This window comes from Cryptomeria japonica, chromosome 9, assembly GCF_030272615.1.
Source record: "Cryptomeria japonica chromosome 9, Sugi_1.0, whole genome shotgun sequence".
In the NCBI taxonomy this organism is placed as follows: Eukaryota; Viridiplantae; Streptophyta; class Pinopsida; order Cupressales; family Cupressaceae; genus Cryptomeria; species Cryptomeria japonica.
Window position 1 is genome coordinate 502,514,194 of NC_081413.1, and position 19,988 is coordinate 502,534,181.

Consider the following 19,988-nt stretch of genomic DNA (forward strand, 5'->3'; position numbering starts at 1 on the left):
GATCTGTCTGGTTTATATCAGCTACTTAATATATTAATAATTAAGGTTTGAAAGCAGTAGTAGTATTAATGATTTATAAAAAAGTAATCAGCAAAGACATTAATAATTGGTAATACAATTATATACACACATATATAAAGATGTCTTGATTAGAAAAATAATAATATAAATGTAGTTAGTAATATAATAGTTATAAATATAGATATTATTATAATAATTATAATATCTTTTAGAAACTAATCTGCAGTAATGCATAATAATTTATACAGTCAGTAGTTAATAAATATGTAAATGATATATAATGAATCAAAATAAAATTAACTATCTAGTATGATAGAGTTAATTATCTGTTGGGGTAGATGAACCATTTACTTATTACCAAGCTGATCGATTGAACTATGGAATATCACCATTTCAATTCATGTTAAGTTAGATTTGTCTCCTAATCAATTAGTTCAAGTCATAAGTATATTGAGATGGATTAATTATGGTGAAAACAAGCCTAGACCTAGTAGGGGACATTACACATTCTATCAATAAGATTAAGTTTATATATATTTACAAAAGCATAAATTATAAATATACATATTATTATATAATAGATGGTTTTCAATAATTTATATAATAGAATTGAATATGATATAAGAAGGGAATAAGAAGGCTGCTACGTGGTTAGGAAGGAAGGTTAGAAAGCTACGACAACAGGTTATGCAAAGGTAAGTCTTGTATGAATATTTAATTATACATGTTAATAAATATATATATAATGAACATGATATTACATATGTTGATGAATATAAATAATGAATGCCTTAATACGTATATTAATGAATATAGTAATGAATAGTCTAATACATATCTTAATGAATATAGTAATGAACAAGTTTAATACATATGTTAATGAATGATTTTCAGATGTTAAGGAATATGTATGAACATAAGTAATTACTACATATCAATGAATAGTAGGAATATATGTTAAGAAATAAATGTGAATATTGGATAATGAACATTTTTATGAATATATGTTAGGAAATACATGTAAATCAGGAATATGTAAATGTGGATTGTGGAATGGAAAATAGTAATTAAATGCAAAAATGTATTATAAATGTGATTACATGATGGAGGCTATAGGGGGGAAACTCCCTTAGTCTAAAGGAGGGATTATGATAATCCCTAGGGCAGTATATATACTGAATATCTATATGCATATATGTATGGCTTGGTTGACTAAGTTCATCCAAGAAGAGACGGATCTGGCCGGTCCCCTCTGAGGACTTGGATGATGAGATGCATCATCCAAGGCAAGGAATTGACATATGGTCTTCCTTGGATAGCTTGGGTGTAAGAAATTACACCCAAGACATGAATCGAATTAACCTTTGATTTCCTGGATGGCTTGGGTGTAAGAAGTTACATCCAAGACAGGAATCGAATTAACCTTTGATTTCCTGGATGGCTTGGATGTGAGAAATTACATCCAAGACAAGAATCGAATTCACCTTCGATTTCCTGGATGGCTTGGATGTGAGAAATTACATCCAAGACAAGAATCGAATTCACCTTCGATTTCCTGGATGGCTTGGAACCAAGATGGGTTCCAAGAAGGCGAGCTTCACGGCCGCCTAAGGACATATATCCGTATGGCATTCGTATCCTTTTTATTTAGATGAGAGTTGTGATTTTGTTAATTAAATATTTTCAAGTTTAATCACAAATTAGATTAGTTATGTATATAAATTGTTGTGTTCTAACAATCTGTTTTGCAGGACAATGATCTCTAACTAGTAGGGGCATTACAGGGCTCCTAGCCTGGACCTAGCTCTGATACCATGTTGAGACATGGACCAGCTAGGACTCGAACCTAGGACCTTCCATAACACTGTTGGAGTGGTCTACCACTGAGCTACTGGCCCCTCTTGGACCAGTCCATCGTCGGTCCGGGTGTGGCTTATTTCCATCACCAACAGTAGCTGTTGCTTTTATTTTCTGATTTTTTCCTTTCTTTCCTCTTATGTTCTAGCATATCTAGGATGATCATTTCACTTTCCTTTTATTTTCTCCTTCATTTCTTTGTTTAGGAGCTAGAATTTACAATGGTAATTTTTTTCCTTTTTTCTAGAGGTTTAATTTTCTGATAGAGTTATGGCATGGACAAGTAACTAAGCCAATGGAAAGGCTAGGGACCCCATTTGGAAGCATTGCACACCAAGTACAAAGACATGAATGGTGGTGTGGAATTATTGTGGGTTGTTAATAGGTGGAGGCATCAATCGCTTCCAATATCACCTTACATGAATCCTTAACCAGAATGTGCAGCTTTTTTATTTTATAACCGTAAGGTTACATGAGAGATTAAGGCTCTCCTTGCTTCATATGTGGAGAAGAAATAGAAACAAAGAAGACAATAGAGGCAATGGAAGCTATGATGAGTTCTAGTCTAGGGTCATAGATTGAATAGTTTGGCTCTTGCCCATGGATATGGGGCACTTCCACAACATATATTTCTCACCAACCGTTACAATCATACCCATTGGGTTTCTTTGTTCCTCATAATATTCAAAGTAAACAACCTTCCCTCTAACATACTAATGAAATCAAAAGAAGCATTATGAGGCAAGGTTGGCATGTGCCAACTTTTGGTACTATAACATATTATACAATATTGCATGCAACCCCTAATGGAAGTCATTGCTCAATGCATTGACTATAGTAGGAGAACGGCTCAAGACATCAAGACCATATAATTTGAGAGGTCCTTTGTTGGAGGATTCTATGTCATAACCACCCTAGATTTTGTTTTGAAAATTATGTCAACTGAATATGATATTATAATGCAATATCCATTCAACTTTCATGTCATCCAGTTCCCGAGATGGGTAAGGTGAGAGAATATGGTGAAAGGATTTACATATCAAATTAAATTGCAGCAGATGGAAGTAAAGCACTAGGTGGCAAGCCATCCAATACAGTCACAATTTTGATGGTGTATTTTTTTCCTGTTCTGAGCATCTTTTGGTTATTTACTTTTTAATTATTGATATCTTGTGGGTGGTTTGAGGAATTATTTCAATTGTTATGTATTTCATCTTTACAATGTTAGTGTGGCATTGTTCTTGAGAGTTCAATAGGGGAAAATGAGATTTGCATGATAAAGTGTTATATGTATGCTTCTTTATTGAGGTATTACTTTTTCAGCTACTGGATTTCATTTAGCACCATTACTTGTTACAGTGTTTTGTCCTTACAAGTTTCATTGACCTCCTTTGGTCATCCACAGGCATAAATACATTTTTCCTTCTTTCTATCTTTCTTACTTACTTTCAATACTAACATTATATGGTACCATAGATTCTTAAGTTTCATGGAATGATATTGGCTTTAACAACAATAATCATGTAACGCATCAATTTAGGATAAAGACACAAATAATGAGAAAATATTAGAAGTTCTGTGACCTCTGAAAAAGGGCTGGAGTCACACAATGAGTTACAAGCTTACAACTATTAAGAAATGTGTGCAAGGCCAAGTTATACAAGACATTGGAGAAGGGTCTGCATGATGGGTTTGTCTGTGCATGTAGTTTTCCATTGATGTGCAGATTAAAGAAAAGGTAATTTAATGTTTAATCATCACACTACAATAGGTTATAATGTATAATTTCATGCAAGATCTATAACCATTGGTTTTCTTTAGATTTTGCTCCAGATGAAGACAGTCATCTTTTAACATCTAAAGGAGTTTAGAATGTGTAATAATTTGCCAAAGTTCGTAATAGTTTGTAATATAGTGAAAAATAAACCAGGCACAGATCAGACAGATCAGTGTTCTTGAAAAAGTGACAAATCAATGTGCATTATGATTCATCAACTGCCCAATTAGTTAAAAATCACAAGCTGTGTCCAATAGGTTTGTGGAAAGTGAGTTCTACAATGCTTGAGCATTCAAACACAAGTGTGGCATAACTATAATAATGTATTCAGGAATGTAAGATCGATATAATTTGATGACCCTAATCTTAATACATAAAAGTACCAAGAATATTCGTGCATTTCAAAGATAGAAGGAAAATAAATTCATGAATAAAAGAGAATCTAATCTACCAAATAACAACATAGGATATAGGTATCTCACATACCTGTGAAGAATGTGGTGAGTCATTTGATTTAATGATTTGAGATTTATGTTCCATGGAATTTTGATTTTGACTGACGGTGTCTCTTTCATTTGGGATTCTCCCTTTCTCATAATTCGGAGCTGTTTCCACCCTCCCACTAACTGAGAAAACTTGTCCATTCTCTTGTGGCTTGATCATACAGCCTTCATTGCTATTGTTATCTGTATTAAACCTCATTTCATTATTGCAAGCATTCGATGAAGTAGCTGGCTTGAAAGGTTCTGCAAGATGTTCTAATGGTTCTTCACCAGGGCCTCCTATACCATCAGCAGCCAATGTTTCTCCTTGTACAGAAGTTTGATCTTTCTTATTTTCTTCGATGTTTAATGCAGGATTAACAATCTCAAAAGAAGTGCGATTGGATCCTAAGTGACTGCTCTCATTGTTGACTGTTTCAATATAGCCAGCAACTCTTGTTGGTGAACACACTTCTGGATCATTTGTCTTTTAACATACAACAAAGTGTACCAAGGAATTATTTGCACAGAACTTTAGCCTTCTCAATTTAGTTACAAAGAGACTTTCTTAAATCTCTCATTCTACAATGAATCATTCCATGCAAGAAAATAGTAAGATTTACTGATATGAATAAAGCATTTACATATTTTAGCTGTTCTCTAGTTATATTCATGTAATATCTAAAACAGCTCGGACTATTTATGTCCACAGAAATAAACTTAAAGGCTGATCATGACTTACAAATCTTAGCTCAAAGTGGTCCCTTTCAAATTCCTCTCCATTTATTTTTTCCTTTTCTCCCTCTTCAATTGTCCTTTCTACAGTGGTAGATACATCCTCTGGGATGCCCCTGCAGAATTAATGATCCCTTTCAAGGGTTAAAGTGATTAAACAAATCAGCATCTCTAAATTGATAGACAAGTAATTTCCTGCAAAAATATCTAAGATAAGATGTTTAATAGGTTACTCAACCCACTGCTGATCCAATAAAATGTACTAATCTTTGTACGAATTTTCTCCTCTTGTCAAATTGTGTCAACCTCTAGATGTTACTTAAGCAAGTACAGCTGTTTACTGTTCATTAGCTTAATTCAACTTACCCATTTAACCTCATATCTAAGAGAAAGAAAAATTGATTCTACCAAATTTCATTTACTGGACATAGTTACCAGGAAACTGCATTATAGGAAAGTGGACCGCACCCCCATCTCCATTCCCGTACCCACAACTTCTTAGTGACCACATTTTTACATAATATAACTGTCTCCTTATTCTTTTACTCACATACCCTAATTTGATTGGCCTGCCTATCACTGTCCCAATACCCATGCCCTCACGTCTCTTGTTAACTATGTTACTAAAATAATTACTCGTATATATTTGAGATTGGCAAATCCCTGTATTTATTACAAATAAATATGCGACCCCTTTCTCCAACTCAATAGGCCATTGTAGAGAATTTCATTAGTTTAAAGAACTTAATTAATATTATAAGAATTAAAGAATATGCTTTTGATACTTGCTACCATGGGCCTCGATATAATACATTCAGCCTTCCTTTAAAGTAATATAGGAAAGTAAAGTTACAAAAATATAACAGCACTAGATAACAGCAATGGCCAACATCTACAAATGCATATAGCAGCAATAGAGAGCACGTGAATGATGATTTCAAACTTCAAAGAAAGTTTATAAATATTAGTTTGAAAAAAGTTAATCTTGTATTTGAAAAATCTATCATTGTCCACTAAGTTGCTGGTTCGAGTACATGAGTGGGTATACATTTGGGGTTTGGCTACACTAGTATGGCAAAAAACTTTCCAGGTATATATATATATCCAGTGTTACAAGACTCACCTAGACTCACCCATACTCAACAAGTCTCGAGGTGAGCCAAGTCAAACGAGTCATGGAGACTTGAGACTCGGGTCCCAAGTGAGTCTTGGAGAATATAATAACCACCCCTGATTTTTTTTGAAATGTATGATACAATTTATAAACTAATGAAGGGTAACTTGCCGATTGTTAGCTTCACAGCTTGCATGCACAATAATAAACCAACATATGCAAAATGCTCTCAACAACAAACAAGATGGAGTGGAAGTTTTACACCATGGCCGCTCAGTTAGTACTTTTACGTATAAATAAGGGCTAATAGCAAATAACACGAAGAAGAGGCGGCTACGCCATCACCTCTAAATCAGTACATTAACATAGAAAACATCAGTACACTATAAAACAAATGCCTTTCAACTCTTCAAGCATATGTTAACTCAACAAAATATCAAAGATTGTGATAAGGAACTGAAAATCAGTCTTCTGATAATAAAAGCAGACCTGCAATCTTCTCCAAAAGATGAATGATTTGCTCGAGAAAGGCACCCGCATTCACACTCAAGTGTACAAACAAGGATGCCTAGTATGAAGAATCTTCCAGCCTTCAACTCACTCAAATTTTGCTCCAGCTTTGACATTATTTTAATCAGCAATATTAAGCACCCCAGAAAGAGAAAACAGAGTCAATACAATGCAGGTTTCAGATCTGATGCAAACTCAGAAATCAAGACAAATGTGCGACCTTCTTGGAGGAGGGCGGTTTTCCTAGAAAAATCAATTCTTAACCAAATGGTGCAAACAACCACTCAATTTGTAGCACCCAACAATGAGGAAAACTCAGAAATAACGCTCAGAATGATAGTCTTCAATCTTCAGAATGAGGAAATCTTTGATTCTAGCTACTAAAAAAAAGTACTTTCAGAACTCAGTAAAATCAAACCAGCACTCAGAAAAAGAAACAGAACTCACTAGAACTCAATCCGATCTCCAAAAACCATACTTCACAGTTCACACCAAAACCAACAAACCCGCATCAAAATAATGTAAATAACTTCATTTTATTCAACCTTACAATCACCCAACAAGCCAAAATTATTGATAAATCTGGAAAATTGAACACCAACCAGCTAGGGTGGCTCTCACCACTGAAACCAGCTATCTACCAGAGGGTTTTCATCTTTCAACCAGTAAAAATGAACTTGGGAAGCATTCCAACAGCATAACCATAAGTTGTTAAAAGCAAGCGTGCCAAATGAGAACTCAAAATGAGAATATAAAGAGAGAAAAAAGAATTGGGCAAACTTTCTACCATTTGAATTCTTTTCCCTCCAAAACCGACTTTACAAGGCACATGAAAATTGTTGATACATGATAGCCTCGGTAAGATAAATGAAGTCTCTCATTCAATCATCTATCTCATCAATAGACTATGATAAGACTTCAGTTATCATTCCTTTGTCTGATGATTATTATAATTACTCTTCGATATGTTATTTTCGTTTTATCTTATATCGATAATCGTATGCATGATATACGATCTAGCTGAGATCATATCCCTCGATTCATATATATAACCTTGCATATAAATCCCGGTTAACAATCGGGTTCTTAACTAATGCCTAAATACCGATTAACATCGGTTACAAATCGTAATGCACAGCACACCGATTGGTATCGGGTTTATTGTTAATTGCATACACATCGATTGGTATCGGTTAATTCGATTATGGTTTGAAGAGGCACGATCAAGTAATATCTTGATCGGTCATGTCTAATAGACATGACCGGTCAAGGTATTGCTTGATCTCCTCTAATTGCATATATATCGATCGGTGATATGTGGGAAGAACATTGAAATTAATAAATGCTCTTTCTCCATCTGCAACATACCATATAATAATCAGATTTATTACATTGAGAAATAACATATACATGAAAGATACAATAACATTATATATCTTGCTCATTGAATAGAAAATTGAAATACATTTACATGGTATCAGAGCCAAGTTAAAATCGAACCTGCGGCTTTTCAATTTTGTGTTAAATTCAAGTCAAGAATATATCCAACATCACATTTCTCTAAATGGCAAGCACTATCAGATTCGAAGATAGACTCGAAGGAGGCGATGATTTCTCAGCATGGAAGTTCAGAATCAAGATGAATCTAAGAGAAAATAAAGTTGAATCACTTGTAAAAGCTGAAACCACAGAACCTGAGACTGAACCTGACAAAGCAACATGGATAGAGGGAAATGAAAAGGCCATCAAAATCATAGTTGATGGGGTGAGGAATAATATTATGCCTATCATAAGGAAACATGAAACGGCCTACAACATGTTCAAAGCACTTGAAGATGCATTCGATATATCCAATGCAAGTAGAACCTTGGCCTTAAAGAGAGAAATAAATCATATAGCTATGATCAAAGGGGAGTCAGTCAATGCCTACTTCATGCGGATATCAGCCCTAAGGGATGAGCTAGCAACCCTTGGATATGAGATCCAAAGCAAAGAATTAACACTCATTGCTCTAGATGGGTTGCCTAGTATATGGGAAACATTCGTCCAAGGCATCAGTGCAAGGGCTAAATTTCCAAAGTTTGAAAGGTTAAGGGTAGACTGTCTCCAAGAAGAATCAAGGTTAAATAAGAAAGGGATCAAACAAAAGAATAAAGATGAAGATCTCCAAATCCTAAATACAAACTCCAATAAGAAAAGCAAGAAGAAACAATTTAGGAAAAGGAAAGATCGTCAAGGCAAGAATATCTCCCAGAGGGATCTCTCTCATATCCAATGTTACAGATGTGACAAATTCGGACACTATGTTGCCAAATGTTCGGAAAGAGCCAAACAACAAGCCACATTTGCCAAAGCAGGAAAATCTAAAGGGGAAAATGACTCCGAGAAGTATGTACTCTACTCAGCACTTACAAACCAAGCATAAAACAAGGTTAACTCCTAGGTGATCGACAGTGCCTCATCCAGACACATTACAGGGTTTAGAGAAGTGCTAGACTCCATGATAGAGGAGAATGATGAGGAAGTGACTATCAGAGATGACTCCACACATCTAGTCAGAGGAGTTGGAACCTGCACCATCAAACTGAACTCAGGCGTATCATTGCAACTTAAAGGAGTATTATATGTCCCAGGCATCAAGAGAAATCTAGTCTCTATATCAGCACTAGAGGATAATGGGTACAGAGTGACCTTCATGGACAATAGAGTGTTGGCTTGGCCAAAGAATTCATCTATCAAGAAAGCTAAAACCATTGGTCAAAGACAAGGCTACTTGTATGAGCTGTGCACAGAGCCCAACCTAGCCCTAATCCATGAAACTACAAATGCTAATGAAGTTTGGCATAGAAGACTAGGCCAATTGAATTTTAGAGCTTTATCATCAATGGGAAACCTTGTCACAGGCCTACCTAAGTTAAAGCAATATCATTTAGGGGCATGCAAGGGATGTGCCCTAGGTAAAAATGCTAAGGGTGTTTTTCAAAATAGTACTAGGAAAACAAACAAAGTTTTAGAGTTAGTTCTGTTGTCCTCATTTTTGTTTCCAAAAATGAAGGACCACTACGAGGAAATTTTTATGAAAAAATAAAAATTATTACTCTATGGCACGCTTCCCGAGGCAGAATTATGACTAATCCTTGGACTGGCTTAATCCTCAGTCCGTTCTCGAACTACGTTTCGAATTTCATCTAATTCTGAGTTCGTTTGCTATGCCTTTCCTTCAAATTCGGGTTTTAAAACCCAGACTGCAAGTGGAGAATTTTCTTCAAACTGCAAGTTTTAATGATATTCATTGTTGTGGTCTTTGTAGGGGAATTTTTGATCACTTACATGTGCATTTTTTTATTTTAAATATGTCACTTGTAATTTATTTTAAGTTTCCCATTTAATGTTTTTATCTTTTTATTGTTTTTTGGTCATTTTTAGTTAAAATAGGGGTTTTTTAGCTCAACTGCAAGTAAACATGCAGTTTGTCCAAAAAACCCCTACTTTAATGGGTTTTACATGTAATAGGGATTTTAAATCCCCATTACATGTGTGCAAGTGTTTAATACTTGTTGTAGGGATTTTATTTCCCCCTTACAAGGAATTTTAAACTTGCAGTTTGTCTTTCAAAACCCGTTTTTAGCATAAAGTTCATTTTTGACAATTTTTAAACTTGTCATTTGTCCCAAAAAAACCCGATTTTGGCTTAATGAGTGAAAAAGTGAAATTTTAAACTTGTTGTTTTATATTTAAAACCCGATTTTGAGCATGAAAAGGAAAAAGGAGAAAATCGAACTTGTCATTTTATGTTTAAAACCCGATTTGCTTCCTTTTGAAGAAAATAGAACTTGTCATTCATTTTTCAAAACCCGAAATGCAAGAATGAAGCGATTTTGGACTTTTTCAAGACGAAATTCGTGGATGAATCGTTGGATGATGGGGGCGTTTTGAGTTTGCATCCTATCTTCTTGCATTTTTTGACATCTATCATGCCATTTCAAAGACAAATCCGCTGGTTTTTACCCTAAGAAACAGCAACTGCGTTTTTTTTAACGTGCCTCATGAATGCCACGATTTGAGCGGTTAAATCTTCAATGTTGCCCACACTCCTAAATCGTTTTGGCCTTTCTTCCTAAGGCGTGGAGGGTAAGAAAGGTTTCGCACCATTTAATGGTGCATTGAATGTGCAATATGCGATAAATGCCACGTTTTAACAAAAACGTGACTCTCTCTTGGCTGCGTGTTTAATCCTTTGGCATTAATATCTCTTCAAACACCTTTGGTGTTATTATTCCAGCAAATACCTTGATCGTTTTGCTTCAACAAACCCGGAAGGAACACTTTCATTGGCATTTTACTCTTGCAAGTTTAAGATTGCTGCCATTTTTGGGGGCATTTTCACAAAAACGTGATAAGGGTTTAATAGTTCAATTTTGCTTCTTCATCTCAAGAAGTATTGCATTGTTGGAGAAGCATTTTGATTTTCCAATCAAGGTATGTTCTTCCTTTCTTCTCTTCTTTTTATTATTTTCATGTCTTCTTCATTTTTCGTTTCTTGTTACGTTCTTCGCATGTGTTGTTCTTCCCTTAAAATTGGTTTTCATGAAACAAATCTTCCCTCTAAAATGCAATTGTTAAATTGCACTATTCTTCTCAAAATTCCATCTTAACTTGTATTCGAGATTTTTAATCTCGATTGCAAGTTCGCTGGAAATTCTTGTTCTTCCCTTACGGTTGAGAAAATTAATCATTTTTGGTTAAATTTCCAAGCTTGAAAAATGTGAAATACCTCTCTCTTGCAAATTCGGATTTTCAAAACCGGATTACATGTTGAAAAGATCTTCCCATTTTCATGAAAATGACTATCCCGGATATTCCCATTTCTATCCATCCACGTTCCCCATATCCGCACTTTTCATTTCCATCATTTCCCGCAAGTCAAAACCCCATTTTCCATCCGTTTCTCCATTTTCGAATTTACAAGTATACTTGTATTCGGGTTTTAAAATCCCGATTGCATGTATGTACTTTCCAACTTGTATACTTACGAAAATTCCCCCAAGATCCGAAATTGGTCAAAGTCAAGATTTTCCCATTTCTACATGTCTTCCCTCTTCTTCTCACAAAACCGTGAAATTCAGAGATCAAAGTTTTACCCATTTGAAAAAAGAAAAAATGATATTTGCAGCTGATTATGATGTGGCCTTAACCCTTTTAAGTCTTCATCACAGCATTCCAGGTTCGCAATCAATGTCAGATTTGCCGGCATCGCCAACTCCAAAGAAAATGAAATACAAATATGACAAATACCAGAATGAGATTGCACCTTCCCAGGTATCTTCTCCATTGGATCGTATCAGGGATACAGAAATAGGGCACGTTGATATGGCGGAATTCATTCACAGGGTAGAAGATCCACAGGATAACAACTTGCAGCGGCTGTTGGACAGCCATATCCATCATGCGTCTTCTTTCCCAGTGGCTGCCCTAGAACCTGAATTTATTCTTGCATGCGCCCATCATTTTGACAAAGAGTCAAGAGTCATAAAAAATGATGATGGTGAAGCCATAATTCGTCTTGATGCGGATACGATCGAGAAGGTCTTCAAAATACCTCCTGCACCTGTTTATATGGAAATCACCAAAGAAAGTGCAGCAGAGTATTATGTGAAAAGAGAAAAAGATTGCAAGCGCCACATCAATAAGTGGATTCATGAGCCACGTCCTTCCTTCTCAAGATGGGCAAAGTTGTACCGTTGTGATTTCAAGTGGGAGATAGGAGACACCATCACTCTTCTCAGCAGAATGATAGGCCTTGAGCACTCTAATGTCTTTGAGCCATGGATGTATCAATTCATCATGTTCATACGGCAGTCGCATCACATTTCATGGGGTGAAATCATCAGCGATGCTTTGTGCGAACAACTTGCAGCAGTTCCTACCACTATGACCTTCTTTATGAATTCTTATTTGGAATATTTAGCAGCATCACTTAGACACTTTCCAGGTCTTTCTACCAAGGGTGATCGCTCGCTCATACCAGTTTGGGAATATTATGACCAGCTGCCCTTGAAACCTAGCAGACTACATTTCAGAAGAGTCCAAGACGCATTCTTTGGATATTTTATGTGTCAGTTTGACATGGATCTCCGAAATAAACGAGTGTCAGATGAAGCATGGGTCAAGGTATCTGAGTATGGCTGCTTATTCCTGCAATTTCCCACCTTCACCTACATGAGGATTGGGTGCTATGATGGACAACCATACATGCTTCCAAGATACCCGACCGATAGGATAATTCTTATGGAGTTGGGAAGACAGATTATGGCTGTTCATACTCTTCAGTCTGCTAGACACAAGGTCGGAATGGGAATCTCCAGCACAAATCCATTGAAAATTGGTCGATACTCCCTTGTCACATCTGTGAAGGCTAAGGCCATGGAGGTTGAATTGCAGGAAATCAAGCTTAAGATGTTCAAACCTAGGGCTGATTTTGATTATAGAGGTATGAAGGAAAAGATCAAGAAATCCTTTGTACATGTTCATCGCATTGAAGACATCTGGGCAGATCTCCGCACAGAAGCTGAAGTCCTGAAGATGGATTACTGCAGGCTCACTGTTAAGCAAATTGTTGACTTGAACTTGGCAGATATCCCACAAGGGATGATTGATGACGGGCGTATACTTGATCCTGAATACATTTCACGGAGGGTTGAGGAAGCTCCACTTCCTTTGATTCAATGGTCACATAAAGAGTGCGTCTCCATTCTTGACAGATTTCAGCCCATCTTGGCCAACACTAACGCATGGTTGAAAAGCAATGCTGTTAGACTTATCAAAATCAAGGTTGGGAAGGAAGATGATTCTACAGGGCCTCTTGGACGGAAGTCTGAGATCCAGATTGATAATAAGGAGGGTGCTTCATCTTTAAGCACAAGGATCAAATTACGAGTTAGTCGTGCAGTAGTGCTTCCACCTGAAGAAACAACTACTCGTGGGAAGGAGAAATCGCGGTTCCATGTTCAGGTGGTTGATCTGGATAATCCAGAAGAGGGGCAGCAATCTGATGATGCGCCTAGGTCTCCAGTTCTAGACACGCCTCACGAGGTCATTCCTCCAGTTTCCATTGAGATGCCTCTTTCTCCTCCTGATTTGCTCATTGATGAGTCTCCTCAGAATGCAGTTCCAATTTCAGCATACGAGCCTTCTCCTGATCAACAGCGAGAAAGTATGTTGAAAGTTCCTGAAGATATTCCCATTTGCATTCAGTTATCAGAAATTGACACTTCCACTTTTGGTTTTGAAGAATTCATGAGGCAATCTTCATGTCTATTGGTAACTGAGCAAAACATAGTTGCTATTCAAACAGATATTCCTCCCAGGGTGACCACAGTGATTCAAACAGAAACTGCTTCTCCTTTGCCTACAGCTGCTACAGGAAGTGAGTTGATGACTTTGCCTCCATGGCTTAGTTCTTTCACCCCGAAAAGAAAGAAGCAAGAGATCTCACCTGATGCCTTCGACTACCAGCAACTCAAACAGTCCAGATCCAAAGTTGCTAAGAAGGCGAAGACTATTTCCAGGGTAACTGTTGATAGCAACAAGATGAAGGTAGCTGAAATTGTGGAGCCTATTGCGGATAAACCACTTGAGGAAATGTCAGCTGCTGATTATAGGGTTACAAAGGTAGAATTGGGCAAGCAAACACATGAGGTTATTAAACATGATGCCCAGTTTTCTGTTGCTTCACTAGTGCAAAGATGTGACGATCTTCTTGCTAAGAAAAACAAGCTAGAAGAAGAAAATCGACAGCTCATGACAGCCATCCATAAAATCACAAAACCTGCTGCCGAAGGAAGTAACTCTATTGGTTCTTCTGGTTCCCAAGAATCGATTCGTGGAGTGGAAAGAGCTGCTCAGAAAGTACAAGCACTGGATTCCTGGGTTGATCAGCTTCATGATCAATGCGTGCAAGTTATAAAAGACATTTTTCAAATAATGTCTAAGCTGGAAACCATTGAGGAGAAATTGGATCAGACTTCTAACACTTTCAAAAAGAATCTGGAAAGTGTTGAGAAAAATCTGGCAATCTGGCGTACCATGCCCCAACAACAGCTCAATATCCTGCAGGATCACGCCATCATTTCTTCCAGGGTCATGTACTTGGAATTCGAGGAACTCATGGAAAATAAAACTCTTGTTCTTAAATCCCTCATCGAAGAGATCAGCGATGCAAGGAAATTCCGGGATGAAATTTATCAAGGTATTGTTTCACATTGTGAAAGGGTCTCTTGCAACATAGTAAGTCAGGATGGAGAGCTAATTCCAGAAGAAGAGGTTCTTGCAGATTTACAGATGAGGATTCACAGTGAATGGAGAAGTGAACAATTCTCAGCAGTTTCAATTCAAACATTGATGAAACACCAAGCCTTCTTGCATGAGATTCAGTCCATCTTGGATAAAGACAATTCCGCGCTTCTCCGCTGCCACGACACTATTGTGAAGACTATGGTAGTTGCTAAGAACACTCATGAACCGAATCCCGAGGAACTACAAGCAAGCATCCTGAAGTTTCAAGGATTCATGTCTTCACAAAATTCAACTTAAGTGTTTTTCAGCACTTAGTTGAATCTTCTCTCTTTTTGTAATTTCTTAGTTGTAATTTTGTTTTAACAAGATACATGTAAAAGTAGTTTATGTAAAATGCAAGTTACACATTACTTGTACTTTTGTAATTACATGTAAGTTAACAACAAGTTGTGTCCGATTAGGACTGTAGTTAGTTAGAGTAACTCTTAGTTAGTTAATGAAGTCTCAGTTATTTATTGAATAAGTCTTGGTGGTTGAGAGAATCTCTCAAGTTAGTTAGGATCCTCCCACCTTTTTCTCAAGGCTCCTATTCTATAAATACTTGAGAGGTCCATTGTAATTTTTATCTTTTTGGAAAGCAAGCAAAAACTCTGCCAAATTTACAGCAAGAAGTCTTTGAGCTTATGAATGTGAATTGAAGGTTTTGGAAGAATAATAAAGAAGGATTACTCAAGTTTTGAGTCTTTGAGCTACATGTTTGAGTTTGAATCTTTTTATTTCTTCTATGCAAAGTGTTTCTAAAGGAGCTTAGTCCAATCTGATTTGAAGTCTTTGAGCTGCAAGTAGAGAAGATTAATTAGAATAGGAAACTCTCTTGAAGGAACAGCAAGTCTTTGAGCTTGCGTCCATTCTTGAGGAAAATTATTGTTTGATAAGAAATAGCAGCAAGTCTTTGAGCTCGCATTATTTCTTGTCTTTATGTTGAAAGAATAGATTATTCCAGTCTTTGAGCTGTTATCTTTTATTCATTGTAAATTTTAGTATAGCAAAGGGTAGATAGGACTTCCAATAGTCAAGTCTTTCAGCTTGATATTGTTGTCCCGTCCCGAAGGAAGTGACGGAAGTCTTTGCGCTTTCAGGAAACTTCATTTCCTTTCTCTCATTTCACTTGAAAGTAATTACTGCTGTTCATATTCAATCGCTATCCTTTTCTGTGAAGAGAAAAGGATATTGTCTTTCTTGAAGAAAGAAGGAAGACTACTGTCCCATCCTATTTTTATTTCAGTTTTAGTTAGATAGGGGGAGCCTTCCCTTAATTAGGAGAGTTTTTACTCGTGTGCTGTGGTTGAAACCACAATTTTGTATATTTCCCCTAAGTGTACAAAATTTTCAACCAACAAGTTCATTTTGATGTATGTGGACCTATGTCCGTACCTTCTTTAGGGGGATTTTTGTATTATGTAATATTTGTTGATGACTACTCTAGGAAAACTTGGATCGACTTTCTGAAATGTAAAGAATCAGAAGAGATCCTTAATAGGTTTAAGGAATTTAAATCACTAACAGAAAACTACTCAGGAAATAAATTTAAAACCTTAAGAACTGACAATGGGGGGGAATACACCTCAAATTTGTTTAAAGATTTTTGTAAAAATACTGGGATTAAGAGGGAGCTTACTATACCTTATAATTCTCAACAAAATGGGGTAGCTAAGAGGAAAAATAGGACAATTGTAGAAGCTTCCAAAGCCATGATTCTTGATCAGAATCTAAATACCAATCTTTGGGCAGAAGCAACCAGCATTGCTGTATATATACAAAATAGATGTCCTCACTCCCATCTTGAAGATAAAACCCCTGAGGAAGTCTTTACTAAAACAAAGCCAGATATCAACCACCTTAGGATATTTGGGTAACCTATCTATATTCATGTACCTAAGGAGAAAAGATTAAAATTAGAGCCTTCTGGAAAAAGAGGAATACTTGTAGGATGTAGTGAAACCTCCAAGGCCTACAAAATCTATATACCTGGTCAAAGGAATATTGAACTGAGTAGGGATGTAATCTTTGAAGAAGACTTAGCCTTCAAAAGAGCCCAAAGCTCAATAGAACCTAAAGTCTGTATCCCTACCCCTAGCATAGATGAAGACCCTGCTCCTGAGCTTCAGAGGGAGAGTCTTGAAGAAAATGAAGGTGAAACTCAAAACCCACCTAAAGACAATTTCAAGAAAAGACCACTATGGGCCACCAAAACTGTAGAAGAAGCTCAGAAGTATGCTTCCCCTTCAGGAACCTTCAGAGAAAGCAAAAGGCCTAACAAACTTACCAACTATGTTGCTCTCATGAATGATCTTTCAAAAGCTGAACCTACTAATGTATCAGATGCACTTAAACATCAAGTATAGAAGAATGCCATGTCTGAGGAATACCAATCCATTATAAAAATGATGTTTGGGAGATTGTTCCTAGGCCAGTTGGAAAATTTGTTGTCACCTCCAAATGGCTCTTCAAAATCAAACATGCTGTAGATGGCAGCATTGAGAAACACAAGGCTATATTTGTAGCCAAAGGGTTCTCACAAACGAAAGGAATTGACTACGAAGAAACCTTTGCACTTGTAGCCAAATATGTTAGGTCCTGGAGACAACTGAGAGGAGGGGGGGGGGGGGGGGGGGTGAATCAGTTGTCACATAAATTCAAACCAAAACAACTTAACCAACTTAATGCTTAATACCGGTAAACCAGTTCAATATGCCGGTAGACAGATTTAACAGTTAATTGCTATACCGGTGAGGAATAGTGCATGAAACATAAAGACAAAGTCATCCACAACACATAACACCAATATTTGTACGTGGAAACCCTGTAAGGGGAAAAACCACGGTGGGAAACCTTACCCACAATCAGATGATACTACTGCAGATAGTAAGTGTACATAAATGGGGTCTGCACATGTAGAAAGGCCAAGCGCCTAGAGCTCATTGCTCAATCACAAAATGGGAGTCACATTGACTACAGTTGGATGGTTAAATCCAATAAGAATGTACTGCACAAAATAGCATCTTCATATGCTGGATTCAGTACCGGTGTAGTTCTGACTGTCTTCACAAAAACCCTCCTTCAATCTTCAAATGATGTCTGCGTGTATAGCTCTGCTTATTCTCGCATATACCTTCACACAATCCTTTTTCGCATTCCACATTTGATCTTACAAATAAGATCTTACATTTATACCATAACCTAAGACCAATTTAATAGGTCGGCTCTACAAGATATTTACAATAAAAGCATTTTACAAACAAAACAATATTCGATGCAATAACCGATTGAACATGCGGCTTAATGCATTTACAACAATAATTAATCATCTCCAAAGTGTGCCATGCTGATCTGGAAAAGATAAACCTGTCGGTGTATACCTTGGACCTATTTGCCGGTAATAGCAAATATGCAAATGTGAATATACCAATAACCAATTATCCAAGACAAGATGTCAAAACGATGTTTTCGACATTACCAAGTGTTTTCCACACCATTCCAAGTGTCGGTGATCATTATATCCTGTCGGTGTACCATATACCGGTGACTATGCAAAAGTCACTTGCTTGCCGGTGAATGTTGTTAGATCTCCAAAGTGCTAGAGTTTTAGTAGGTGTTGACATCAACGACAAAACCATACCAAAATACCAACAAGATATACCTCAGTAAGAACAGTCTTAGCCATTGTAGCAGTAAAAGGATGGAAAGTACATCAGATGGACGTAAAGACAACATTTCTTAATGGAGAGATTGCACAAGAAGTATACCTAGAGCAACCTGAAGGGTTTGAGATTCATGATGTAGAATCTAATGTATGTAAACTCAAGAAAGCTCTTTATGGGCATAAACAGGCTCCCAAGGCCTAGTATGAAAGAATTGACACTTCTCTCTCAAGGCTAGGCTTCTCAAAGAATGATGCAGATCCAAATCTCTACTACAAGCAAGACAAAGGTGATATGCTGATATTGATTCTATATGTTGATGATTTGTTAATCACAGGAAAAGATCACCTCATAGATCAGTGTAAGAAAGACCTTGCTAAAGAATTTGACATGAAGGACTTGAGACTCCTTCATTACTTCCTAGGTTTGGAAGTATGGCAGAATTCTGATGGCATTATACTAAACTAGGGTAAATATACCTTGGACATTTTGAAGAGATTTGGAATGCTTAACTACAGACCCATGACTTCTCCAATGGAAACAAACCTTCATAAACTTAAGGAAGCAGCAGCAGAATCACAACCCTCAGATCCTACTCTATACAGGCAAATGATTGGGTCCCTGATGTATCTTGTAAATATGAGACCAAATATCTGTTATGCAGTTAATGCCTTGAGTCAGTTTATGTGTGAACCAAAGGAGATACACCTGGTAGCAGTAAAAAATATCATGAGATATCTACAAGGTACCCTAAAACTTGGTCCCATATATGAGAGAGTTGAACTAGGTTTACACGGATTCACAGATTCAGATTGGGCTGGAAGTGTAACTAACAAGAAAAGCACCTCAGGATGTTGTTTAAGTTTAGGTTCAGCCATGATATCCTGGATTAGCAGAAAACAGTCATCGGTAGCACAAAGTTCCACTAAGGTTGAATACATTGCAGCCTCCATGGCTGCTCGAGAGGCAGTATGGCTTAGGAAGCTACTTGTGGGGTTATTCGGTGAACCAATAAAGCCTACAGTTATTCATTGCGACAACCAAAGTTGTATAGACTTTCAGTGAATCCGGTGTTTCATGACAGATCCAAACATATTGAGATTCCATATCATTATGTACGAGACATGGTAGATAGGAATGTGATCCAATTGGAATACATTTGTACAGGAGATCAGACAACAGATATTCTTACCAAACCACTTTCAAGGGTGAAAGTTGAGCACTTCAGAAAAGGTCTTGGTATGATTGAAATTTAATTTGCTTTGTACTCTATACTTATTAAGATGTTTTATGTGTAAACTTCTTTGTCATGTTAGGACGTTTATGGGTTTAACCCCTTGTGTTCATGTCTAAGAGGTGACGATCTCTCAGCTAATGAACACTTGTATGTAGACATTATAAGGTGACGATCTTATGATGTTCAAACCAGTTATCATGTTGGATCTCTGGTATGCCATGGATGTGCCATGATTGTGTTGTGGTAAAACATTTGAATA

The 19,988-nt window shown here is 36.8% G+C and overlaps 1 protein-coding gene across 5 annotated transcripts in view; it reads right to left on the minus strand.

Moving 5' to 3' along the window:
- The window catches only part of LOC131039328 (MAP3K epsilon protein kinase 1), a 354,450-nt gene that overhangs the window by 146,653 nt on the left and 187,809 nt on the right, over positions 1–19,988 (minus strand). For all 5 annotated transcript variants that reach the window (XM_057972039.2, XM_057972037.2, XM_057972038.2 and 2 more), the window contains 2 exons: positions 4,880–4,988; positions 4,142–4,624 (listed from right to left, as the gene is read on the minus strand). In XM_057972039.2, coding sequence (XP_057828022.2) covers positions 4,142–4,624; positions 4,880–4,988 — 592 coding nt within the window. The remainder of the gene's footprint in view (positions 1–4,141; positions 4,625–4,879; positions 4,989–19,988) is intronic.